The 13024-nt window shown below is 38.0% G+C and overlaps 1 protein-coding gene across 2 annotated transcripts in view; it reads right to left on the bottom strand.

Moving 5' to 3' along the window:
* Positions 1–2287: 2287 nt before the first annotated feature.
* Positions 2288–13024, bottom strand: part of epb41l3 (erythrocyte membrane protein band 4.1 like 3) — a 161987-nt gene continuing 151250 nt past the window's right edge. For both annotated transcript variants that reach the window (XM_033020056.1, XM_033020057.1), the window contains 5 exons: positions 11463–11591; positions 9800–9898; positions 6164–6244; positions 5451–5567; positions 2288–3526 (listed from right to left, as the gene is read on the bottom strand). In XM_033020056.1, the coding sequence (XP_032875947.1) occupies positions 5457–5567; positions 6164–6244; positions 9800–9898; positions 11463–11591 (420 nt within the window). In that variant the 3' untranslated portion in view covers positions 2288–3526; positions 5451–5456. The remainder of the gene's footprint in view (positions 3527–5450; positions 5568–6163; positions 6245–9799; positions 9899–11462; positions 11592–13024) is intronic.

The raw sequence follows: 13024 nt of genomic DNA, 5'->3' as shown, positions 1-13024 counted from the left end.
TATTTGTTGAAGCCAGGCTCCTTCAAACTCCTCATTGTTCAACTACAGCTCACTCATAAACCAATCAGTGCAGTATGATAGGCCTGGGATTGAGTGACCAGCCCTTTGATGAAAGCTATAGACCTAAGATCCTAACAAGTCCTTTGAGGGTAGGCTTAAAACACATACTCTCACCCTTGTTGAAATGCTTCATGGGCAAAGTAATCCTCCTCTCTCCCCTTGAAGGCGATGCCATACACATGAATAATATTGGTGGCAACAGGTACAGGTTTTCGCAGGTGCATCAGCTCTACCAAGGACATTAGATCTAGACCTGCCCAGCGAATTTCATTTGTACCAAACTGTTTTAGATTAGATTAGATTCAACTTTATTGTCATTGCACATTTACAGTACAACGGAATGGTTTAACCTTGCAGTCATAACATAGAATAAAATAACAAAACACACACTCAACAGTTTTTTAACATCCACCACAGTGAGTCCACCAGGCACCTCCTCACTGTGATGGAAGGCAAAAGTCCCAAAGTCCTTGTCTCTTCCCTCCTTGCCCTTTCTGGTATCATGAGTAAGTTGAGTCTCCAATATCAGATTCTCATTGACCCAATGAAGATGTACACAGCAGGACATCAAAGGCAGAAGGGTGGCATAAGTAATTGTGAGGGAAGTAGAAGTAGCAGGAAGTGAAGTATGTAACAGTGATTGAAGGACAAGAATAAGAATATATTTTACCAGCAGTTGGGCTAAAACATGATAGTTGCTTTCCTAAAAAACCTGATGTTACAGAAAACCACATTATAAAGACAATTGTATCAATGGGGAAAAGAGGATTGCGGCGGGGGTAGAATTTGCAACGTAATAACATAGTTATTAATGCTGCAGTATTTGAAGATAAAAGTCTTTTCAAGGGCAATAAATGTATTTTGTTACTGCAAGCTAAAATTACTAAAGACTGTATTCATCACCTAATCATTGCACAAATGTCAACAGAGATGAGCACTTGTCAATTACTGTGATCTCACTAGGTGGAAGTAGGTGTTCTAGAGACAATGGTGTCTGATTAGTGCTGGAGGTTATATGAAAATAGCTTTATCTATTGAGCTCATAGCACCAGCCTCTGATTGCTATCTGCATAACACCCACTCAAATACAAGTCCCTTTCAGGCATAAGTTATAAAACAGGCCTGGGATGCAGTGCCCAGCAAAGCAGCATTGTTACTTTATTTATTTAGATGAAACAAAAATGTTATAAGTTGTATTGATTTTTAAAAGGAAAGTAAAGTAGAGATAAATGCCACTGCTGCTGATGATCTCTGAGACTTAAACTCGATCATAATCTTTACTTAATCTTATTTGCATGGACTGAAAGCAGCATTTGTAATCAAGTTCCCAGTAGTTGTGGTCCACATCAGGAAACGGTTCGCAATATAACTCAAAATAGATAATCTCCCACACGGTATCAAGACGGATGATTTTCAAAGTTCAAAATTCTCCTTGTCAACATAGAATGCTATTGGGAGCAGTGCTATCTTCTTTCACCTCAAAGAACTCAGCTCACAAAAATAAGTGTGTTCTGTGGCCTGGATTTTCCCAGCATATTCACGCCTGGCACCTTCTTCAGTGGATCTTTCATGTGTCGGCAAAAATGATGTCAATGACTTGGCTTTTCATCCAATTCAGTTGAAAAACTTTGACAGACAGCAAACCAAGTAAAAAGCTAAGTTTTATTTTAAACATTTTACATTGAGCAACATAGACGTGGGACATACATATGGATTAACATGGAGGCTGAAATATCGTGTGTAAAACTTAAAATATATAAAATAACTTTAAAATTCATGGAATTTTTAATAATAATTATTCAGGCAATTAGACTCCATATACAAAATTATTTTTGGGGGGCTAGCAGCAATTATGTCTCAGAATATACTTAAAATCTTAGCTATACCTCATTCAGCAAGGCATAATATTTTCAATGTTTTTAACAGGGAGAATAGTGCAGTAATAGTTGTTTTATGCCGAGTCCCTGAATGTGTTAATTGCCTCTGTGAAGATTTTAACAATACGCCCAGTGCAGATGTAGAGAATTGCCTCTGGATTTGTATGATTAGCTGCACACATGGTTACCAGAAGTTACCGTCAATTTCAAGGAATAATAATGCTGATAGCTTGGCCTTCATTACAGCTACAATGCTGATGAAAGAATTCCCAGGCTGATTAAAGAATTCCAAAATATTTTTTAAAATTCCTGCATTTTAAGAATTGTGAACAGAATAAGACAGTAGAGTATTTATGCCTTTTACCACTTTTATTTCACCATGAAGAAACATACATTCAAAATTTATTACATTGCAACAGAAAATCTGATTAAAATGTTGTACCCTACAGTGAGCAATGTGTGGTTTTCTGTAAATTATAAATGCTTTATGCTTTGAAAGCTTTCAATGAGGGCTTGCTATTATTTTATGTTTAATTTAAGGCTTTGCTCTGAATCTGAAGTCTATGCAGAGTGCTTATAAAGAATCAATGGCATCAAAGTTAAAATGAGAGGTCGCAGGTAATAAACAGAAAAAAACTTTCTAGAACAGACACAATCACTAGCATTAGAAAACTGAGCAAACTAAGTCAGTTTTAAAAGGAACTCTGATGTTTCCACCATGGGAAGTCAAATACTATAATCAATGGAGGTCTCCCTACCTGGCTTTTTGGTTCTAATATAAAAGAATATGCTTATCTAACAAAACCAAATCATTCAAATATATATTTATATATATTCCTTTAAAAAAATCTGTTAGGTGACATCAAATTATGCTGACAAAGCACAAGATGCAGCAAAACAACTTGTTCTAAACTGTTGAAGGTTATTCATGTTTTCACAGGCATTACCATTGTATATCAAGATTTCCAGTTACAAGCTTCAAGTTCCGTACTATGAGAATAGATATGGGTTTACACTGTTATTGGCACATCTACTGTAAGGTATGACATAATCCCTTGATACAATTAACATTGTCACCAGTTTTCTGGGGTGAAAGTTGCTTGTTTATAAATGATCTCAGGTACAATTAAAACGAATTACTGCCACATCATTTATCCTACTACCTTGCTCAGCTATAGTTTTATTAAACTGTCAAAGGCAGAATTGCATGTTTCATTTAAAATATTAATATCCCAATGTACCCTTTTGCTGCATGAACGTGCTGCTAAGAGATAACTTAAGTGGTGTGAATGCCTTACTCTATGAGTGTGAAAATGTGTGTTTTTTTAATTCTTTTTGTGATAAAAGATTTTTTTTTCTAGTCATGCAATATTCATTTGCCATTTGGATATGATGGAATGAAAAGATTTTGCAAATGTTCTCATTTAGTGAGAGGGTCATCATACAACGTGCTCCAGTACGCTTGATGTGAAAGATCATTAATGGATGGATTCATGACAAATGAAGTCAAGTGTATGACTCCATTAAGACTCCAAAATCATTCCTAATGATGTGTATGCATGACTTCTTTTGTGAAGATGTGGTTACTCCTGCGAAAGGAAAAATAAAACAACAATAATTACTCCAGTTAGTATTTCATTTACAAATATCAAAATACAGAGTATGCAATATTTGTTTGAAATGTCCATAAATTGCATATTTCTCGTTCTTAAAATATTCTGCAGACCCCATCTTGTGTTTACAGTTTCATATAACAGAACACGATGCAAAGACAAGACTAGTCTGAGCTTGCGGCTGACGCATCTCATTTTAGAGAGAAACAAAAAAATGCAAACTTCAGGAAAAGTCCACAGCAGCAAACTGCAGCGTTCAATTGTTAGGCAGCCACATAATTCAAACAAAAAGCTTAGTTTGGACTAAAATAAAAAAATAAGGCAAAAGGTTGCAATTTACATTTTAAATAAGACACAGTTACATATTTGTGCAATGATAATATTGTATATTATTGGATCAGAAGAATACAATCCAACATGTGACGTGACAGTGTGATGAGCTTTTAGGCGAACAGTACATTGAAACTTGACGTGGTTTTAAAGAGTTTTAAAAAATGTCAGTTTCACACAAACTTTCCGGATTTTTCTTTCAGGAAATGCTATAGTTATTGGCTAATAATATGCCACAACAGTGCACTTAGTTGTGAATGTTCATGCATTGTTGGCCATTATGCATCCAATCCTCCAAATTACCTGAAGAATTTAACAGAATTTAACTGTAAAGGTCAGTGATGATTTCAGAAGCTCCACAATCAAAGGCCAAGGTACTAATCCCACAATGTTAACTGATAAAACGTGGGTTTTCTAGATAGGATTGCACAGCAGATTAATTATTTGAGCTCTCAAATAATTAATGTGCAAGTGATTTGGCTGATCAAGATCAAGTGAACTGCAAGAACCCTTTTAGAAAAAAAGACCATGATCAACTCATTCTAAACCTCCCATTTCATTCGGATGACAAATCAGTAATTCAAAGCAAATGTGATTTTTAATCAAAATTCCTGATGCCAAAATGTCAACATTCTATTTTTGTTTTTTCTGGGTTTTTAGTATAAAACTCCCCAGTACAAAACTTGAATTGTGTTAATTCAAGTAAAAATAACCACCATTAAATTAATGGTAGACAAAAATGCTGGAGAAACTCAGCGTGTGAGGCAGCATCTATGGAGCGAAGGAATAGGCGGCGTTGCAGGTCGAGACCCTTCTTCAGACTACCATTAAATTAATACAACTTTCAACAAGCCAGTATTTTTTTCAAGCTTGTTAATATTTTCTAATTTAACTAAACCCTATACCTTGATTTATTTTTAACTTAAAAAATGTTCGATTTTAATTACTGATATTAGAGCATTTTGCCCAAGGATAAGTACAGTCATGGAACAGAAGATTAATATGGTTTATTTCCAGTCAATAAAATGAAATGGTTATGGCATAAATATGAGATGTTTTAATGCATGCAAAAGCACAGTAGGAAGAGACACACACTAGTGAAATCACAGGGGTGCGAATAACTATTTCTTCAAATAACCAAAAGCAGCCACGCAAATCACTCTTTAACCCATGGATCCTAGTATAAAGCGAAACCTTTTTTTTCTTTCATCCAGATTAATCATACATGGTATCACATCCCAAACACCTTGAAGATACATCCTGTCAAAACAAATCTTGATCTCCATCAGTAATTCTATGAAAAAGAGAGGACATCGACAGATTGGGAGCCAATTTAGCACCAGTTCAGATTTGGTCTATATGTGGAACACACATTTGTTTATTTTCCAATATATTTTCAAAATCTTAAACCAGATCAGTTAAATAAGTAAGCATTATATCTCATTAACCAAATGTGGTAGTAGACCAATCCAAAGCACTTGCACATGGGTTATAGAGTTAAAAGCTGCAAATTAAAATCAGAGCTACGCAGAGCAATACTGCACAGCAGGCAGATGCTGTATGTTCTTACCTGCGATCAATCATCCCCGTCCTCTGGTGTGATCTCCGTCTCTTTGTGTACCACTACTTTGGTCACAGACATATCAGGGTGTTGCTCTTTGGCTTCTTTAATTGCCTGAGCCAGGGCCTAACCCAAAGAAAGCCCCCGAGGTGTAAAAACAGTAGGTGGGACATGCATGATCAGAAGCAGGATGGAGAATTATGACTTTTTTTCCTCAATTATTTCACTGATGGAAATGATTTAAAGAAAACCGTAAGATTTTTACAGGAAGGAGCAGTATGTCATATATTTGTATGCTAAATTCATATACTTTAAATTTGATCTCATCCGTCTTAAGGGCGTGTATATTCTTTCAGTGGGCAGTGGATTTTTCAATTGGTTTCACCATCTTCTGTGCCGGCTGTGGTTCACCAAGAGAGTCTTATGGCCAATGTGACAGAACCTTGTTCTTCAAGTAATATTACTTTAGTGAAGATGCTCTTGTCCTCAACCCACCGAACTAAAGTTCAAATACGTGAAATGATTGAAAATTGAATCTTTATCCTATTAAATGACTTACAGCTCCTTCAACTTGAAATGCAGTTTGCCATATTTTATAACATAAAATTTTAATCTTCCTTTGGCGAGCAGTGTTTCCAAACACCAGATTTGTGCTTTAAATATATTGTGCTTTAAAGCTATTTTACATCAAAAGAGTTTGAATACGTTCATAGGTAACATACCTGATCATGGTCAATGTCAGCATCTCCAGTAATAACAATTCGCTTCTCAATGCGCGTTTCAGAAACACCTCCTTTCACAGTCTTTAAACAGGAATACGAATATAGTTAGTTGCTTCAAGTTTAGATAAACTCTCAATCACAATGGTTGAGCAAGTAAACTACCCAGTAGTTTTTAGGCAAAGTCATAGGATCCATGGCTGTATTATTCTATGATTCGAGTGTTTAAAAGAACACACAATACTGCATATAGGCTTATAATCTAAATAATGTACTGCACAAATTGTTCACCACTTCTAACTGAAAAGTAAAACCAAAAATTTCATTTGCCTTTTTATCATTCCTCTCCGCTCACACTTCTCAACTTTTCAAAAATCCCTGTATCTGCGTGATTCACATTTTCTAATCTATAAACTGTTCTCATTTTGGATTTACCCACTGTTAATATTCCACCTTCACCACTTTTTCTACGTTTAGCACATTTATGCAGTTGATGTCAGCAATTTTTTAAGTCATTCTCCATCCTATTAGGTCTGCACAGTGGTGCAGCAGTACAGTTTCTGCCTTACAGGGCCAGAGATCCGGTTTCGATCCTGACTGCGAGTACTTTCTGAATGGAGCTTGTACGTTATCCCTGTGGCCACGTGGATTTTCTCCCAGTGCTTCGGTTTCCTCACACATTTCCAAAGACGTGTAGGTTTGTAGGTTAATTGACTTCTGTAAATTGTAATTTGTCCCTAGCGAGCAGGATAGCGCTAGTGGTGATCGCTGGTCGATGGCTTACTCGGTGGGCCGAAGGGCCTATTTCTGCGCTGTATCTCTCAAGTCTGAAGAGGCTGCGGTGATGTGAAAGTGCTGCTAAAAGGTCCAAGAGTGGTTTTGGTGAATATTGGGCTTTGGTGAAGAGGGTGTGCTGAATCATGGCAAGGATAGGGCAAGGTTTTTAAGATTTATTTCTCATTAAGTCCAGGACATTTATCTTTTTAACTGTATATTTGCACACTGAAGACCATTTAGGAGGCTGAGAGGGGTATAGACTCTAGTTTCAGGGAGGTGGCCACACTAAAGGTTCAGCCAGAAAGATGGGTGACTGCCAGCATATGCAGGCTGGTGGTGCTGGAGTCACCTGTTGCTATCTCCCTCTCATACAAGTTTAACAATACTGGATACTGCTGGGGTAGTGGGGGATGGGGGAATGCCCTCTCGGGGGCAAACAATATCACGAGCTAGAACACCAGCACCATCTCGGGCTTGGCTGAACAGCAGGATAGGTCTATGTATAGGTGAGCAATAGTGATGGGGAATCTATAGTCAGGGGTGCAGACATGATTCCAGGATGGTGTGTTGCCTCGCTCATGAAAGGGTCATGGATGTCTCTGGCCACAGGACATTCTGAGAGGGGTGAGCAGCCAGAGAAGTCATGGTCCATATCGGTGTTAATGCTATAGGCAGGAAGGAAGTTGAAGTCCTGCAAATAGAATTTGCAGAGTAAATTAAACAAACAGGATACTGAGTTGGATGATCAGCCATGATCATATTGAATGGCGGTGCAGGCTCGAAGGGCGGAATGGCCTACTCCTGCACCTATTTTCTATGTTAACACAAGACCTCCAGGTTTGTAATTTCACGATTACTACCCTGCAATGAGCTAGTGAGGCAAGTAATAGAAAGACCATGCTGTTCAAGAGATGGCTAATGAACTGTGCATATATATTTATTATTGTGCTTACTTCAAGAACAGGTGGAACTTGTACAAGAGGGATGGCCTGCACCCGAATTGGAGTGGAAGCAATATCTTTACAGGGGGAGTTGCGAGTGTTATTTGGGAGGATTAGTATTGCATGGTGTAGGAACCAGAGCAGCAGGTCAGCAAGTGGTGGAGAACATATGAAATTTAACTTGAACAAGTGAGAAGTGATGCATTCTGGGAAGTTAAAAGAGGCCAAGACATAGACAGTGAACATCATGGCCGGGCAAGTGATATTCACAAGTTATAGGAGTAGAATTCGGCCCAACAAGTCTACTCCGCCATTCAATCATGGCTGATCTCTGCCTCTTAATCCCATTTTCCTGCCTTCTCCCCATAACCCTTGACACCCGTTCTAATCAAGAATTTGTCTATCTCTGCCTTAAAAATATCCACTGACTTGGGCTCCATGTGGCAATGAATCCCACAGATAAACTACTCTCTGACTAAAGAAGTTCCACCTCACCTCCTTTCTAAAAGAGCGCCCTTTAATTCTGAGGCTGTGACCTCTGGTCCTAGACTCTCCCACCAGTTCAAAAATGCTTTCCACATCCACTCTACCAATACCTTTCATTATTCTGTAACAGCAATGCAGCATATTAAACAGCAAGACCTTGGGATACAAGGACATCACTTCCTGAGAATGTTGAGGAATGCATATTTGGTTCATCAGCTGATCATCATTGAGTGGAGGAGTTGGAACGTTATGTTACAATTGCGCAATTCATTGGTGAGAAAGAATTTGGAGCAATTGGTGCAGTCCTGATTGCCAAACTATAGGCAGGTTCAAATTAAGTTGGAGGATGCAGGAGGTTTTACAGTAATGTTGACTGGATGAAAGAGCTTGAGTTGTTAGGAGGATGGGAGAGGCTGGATTGTTTTCTCTGGAGCAAAGGAGACCAAGGGGTGACCTTTTTGAGGTTTATAAAATTATGAGGGGCAAAGATAAGGTAGACAGTCACAGTCTTTTTCCCAGGTTAGGAGAGTAAAATAAGGGGACATAGATTTTAGTTAAGTGTGGAAAGATTTAAAGGGGATCTGAGAGGCAGGTTTTTCCACATGGAGACTGGTGGGCATGTGGACAGAGCTCCCAGAAGGGGTGGCAGAGGCAGGTACCATTACAACATTTGGATAGGTCGATAGATAGCAAATGGAAGCAATTGGGATTAGTATAGGTAGGTATCTTGGTCAGCATGAATGAGTTGGGCTGTAGGACCTGTTCCACCACTGTATAACTCTCTGAATCTGTGAATGACCTGAAATTGCTACCTGTAAACTGCCCTTCAATTCTTCCTTTATTAGTGAAGCTCCCAAAGGAATTTATAGTTCATAAAGTACACCTTCTGGGTGCAACAAACAATTGAAAACATTTTGATACATTCACCAACTGAAGGCACCATGCCTCAAGCTTTTATAACACGGCCTTGGTCCATACTGTGGGCATGCAACAACTGACAAACTAGAGCACATGTTACTGAGATGTTGCTTATTTAAATTCTAATTTCTCAGTATTTTGATACTACTTGCTATAATCCCAAGATGCAGAGAATCTTTCCTGGTAAAGCACATCTGTTTTAATATTCTGAAGATTATCAATGGATCATTTATGTTGGTAATGGGAGATCACTAGTGTGCCTCGTGATCGGGTCAATCATAGCAACAACATTTTTGATTCCCTGACCAGGAATATATTATCTGCTTCTTTTTACTTAATATTTAAATCCCCTAAAATACTGTAATTAAGAAAAAAGGAGGAAGTTTCTAAAAAATAAACCTAGTCAGCAGATCAATGAGAATTAAGTAAAGATCATTTAAGGTTAAACAGTCTAGCAATTGAATCTATTTTGTATCCAGGCAGCTGGCTTAAAATCGACATCAGATTTGAAAATTACCTTGGTGATGTGTGTAGTGGTTGTGGTACTTGAAGTTTCTGAGGTGATCGTCTGAGCACTCATTAGAACACCTGGGTCACTTTCAGCATTTGCGTCCAACTAACAAAGAAAAAGAAGATATTCAGACTTTTTCTTGAAGTTCACCAGAACTACAATGAACAAGTCAAGAGTGTTCTATTGTCATATGTCCCAGATAGAACAATGAAATTCTTACTTGCAGCAGCACAACAGAATATGTAAACATAGTACACTGTATAAAATATAATAAACAAGAGAGAAACAAAAATGTCAGTGTGTGTATACTCACAAATATACACACACACACCCACACACATATATATGTAGGGAGAGAGAGAGATCACACACATATGTACACACAAAAAACAAACAATAATAACAACAATATATAGTTCAGAGGTTATTTGAGGTTGTAGTGTTTAAAAGCCAAATGACTGTAGGCAAGAAGCTATTCCTGAACCTGGACGTTACAGTTTTCAGGCTCCTGTACCTTCCTCCTGATGACATGGGTGAAATAAATGTGTGGTCAGGGTGGTGTGGGTCTCTGATGGTGCTGGCTGCCTTTTAGAGGCAGCGACTTTGGTCCAGAAGTTGTGACATGCAAAGTGCTATATTTCTGTTGAAAATCTCTGAGTAAATCACTTCTGGATTTTGGACAAAGGTCTTTCATTACAACATCTAGAAGTATATAGTTATTATAATTAATGGAAATAAAGAGCTGTTGTTGCCGGCCATGGATTGCTTATGAGTAACATCCACCTTATTTCAATATAAATTATAGTTAAGCTCGCAAAGGAATTGTCTTTTCTAAATTTTTCAAATGGCTAAAAGGATTCAGCTATCCAAATATCAATGTTAGGATGACATTTTTACATTATTTAAAGTCTTAGAATGGATACTGTTTTATGCAAGTTGACAAGTGTATATCATTGACAGTCATCCAGCATGCAAACACACAAAGCACATTTGCATGCCTTTCAGCCACTGATCTACCACTTGGTAATAAAATCTACTATTCTCTGCTGCCTACTCTTACAACCCGAGGTAAATGTATTTATTTTACCTATTAATAAAAACAATTTAAATTTGTTTCAGTGCTATCCTAGTTTTGCTGGCTTCTCTCAGCATCCTCCAACAAGCACCTTAGCCCACGCTTAAGTTTTCTGAACTAATCTACTCATACTCTAGTGGCTCCACAACCAATTTTTTGGCACAAATCCACTCAGTGTGCAACTTTCTACAGCGAAAGGCTCATGGTGTCTGTAATCCATGTGCTAGTCACACTGCAGCTCTTCAAACTTTACATCTCAAACCTCCAATCTGATCCTCTAGTATGTCCAGCCTTCTAGCCTTGAAGCACCGGTCAAAAAGTATTTTGAACCATACAGCACCAGTATCACATTTCATTTATATATATCACTGTTGTTCTTGTATGCTCCAGGCTATACAGTTTAAATCATAACTAAAACATCTTCTAAATCACTGATGTATTTTCAAATTTCAGTGTATGCATTGAGTTTTTAACTCAAACAAAAATATAGTTGCACAAGTAAATGCTAGGGCACCATGAGCAACATTTTAACATTTCTGATTATTGCCTATAGAGTGTATGATGAACTGCACAGAGACTCATTAAAACTGTTACCTTTGCTGATTCATAGGTGATTGTTTTAGTCTCAGTGTGAACCACCGGTACATCCTTGGTGCAAACTTCTTTTCCGTCCTCTTTACTCATGCTGTCAAAGCTAACTGATTCCGTTTTAACAACAGGAGGCTATGTACAAAAGGACAATAATAGTTATACATTTTTCAGGCTCGCCATTACCAAATTATACCTTTACATCACGATGCATGCCATATCAGTTTGGGACTTATTGCACATGATGATATTCTTCCTCTTTGGGAGAATGACTCCAAAATAGACGACACTTAAACCTGGTCCATTACATTCCTAAATATTAGTGTGTTAGCATAAACTTGTATGGTTTAAGGAAAAAGTTAAATAATCCAGATATACCTAGCTATTTATGATTAGGAATTAATGGAAACCTTTTGCTGCATGTATATAGCTTTAAAAAGCAAGTTTCTGTATTGCTCTACTACCTTGCATTGCTTTGTATGAATTTGAAGTAGTGCTCATTGGGGCAGGGAAATAAATTGTCACCTTGCTATTCCATACAGTGACCAGTTGGGGGCCTTCTCTCACTAACACTGCGAGGACTCCAGTTATATCTGTGCTAATTCACAGTAAATGTGGCAAATGCACCAGCATAAAGGAAACAGAACTTGTGAGAGAACATCGTGCTATTCGTACCAAAGTATGTCCAGTATTCCTCAAGTGACCAAGAACACTAAGGGGCAAGAAGCCTCTATTTGCACTTCTGAAAATATTGATGGTTAAGGACAGGAATCTGCAATTTTATATAAAACACGGTTCGGTTTTTTTCTGGCACAAAGTGCAGACTATCTACTTTCAGCGGCACATCTTTCCCATAGCCTGGCACTGAGGTTCCCAAGGCCTATGCTAGTTGTTATTAATACTCAATTATGGATTGCTATTTGCTTCCCTGATCCAAACAAGTTGTTCAAGATATATAACTATAAAATTATAATCATCAAAACTGTCCCAAAAAGAGATGAAAAATACTGTGTATAAATCAGATGACAAAGTTTAACTACTTTGAGATATGTTCTAATACAAAGATAAATTATAGTCAAACTTTATTCAACATATATAAATAAAAACTCAAAAGTTTTCATTGTCAAACACCTGACATTTCTTGGGTCTAATTAGAATTCATCAATTCAGGAATGAAGTTTAAGTGTCAGATGACCACAGGAGGTTATCAGTCATTTGCAATAATCTGACGATAGCAAAATGAAATCAGAAACAGAATGCATCACAGTGTCAGCGTAAGACAAAGCCAGAGCATTGCAGGTGTGCGGAAACCATACATCAAGCTGCAGCTTACGGCACATGCTGTTTCAAAATTAATGTTGATAAGATGGCATGCCAAACAGAGCCGGATTTAGATGAAGAGAGGCCCTAAGCAATTTCACTTGTGAGCCCCCCCCCCTCCCCCCCGCCAGTCCCTGGTGGGTGGTCAGGGGGTAGGGGGGTATGAAGACTGTAGTGTGGGTGGGGAAGAGCTGGAATCACATGGTTTGAGGGGGATGGGGAAGACCCAGTGCAACAGCCACTGAGAT

The sequence above is a fragment of the Amblyraja radiata genome, chromosome 4 (genome assembly GCF_010909765.2).
Source record: "Amblyraja radiata isolate CabotCenter1 chromosome 4, sAmbRad1.1.pri, whole genome shotgun sequence".
NCBI classification, from domain to species: domain Eukaryota; kingdom Metazoa; phylum Chordata; class Chondrichthyes; order Rajiformes; family Rajidae; genus Amblyraja; species Amblyraja radiata.
Note: the sequence above shows the minus strand (reverse complement) of the source record. Positions and strands in the feature narration are given on the sequence as shown.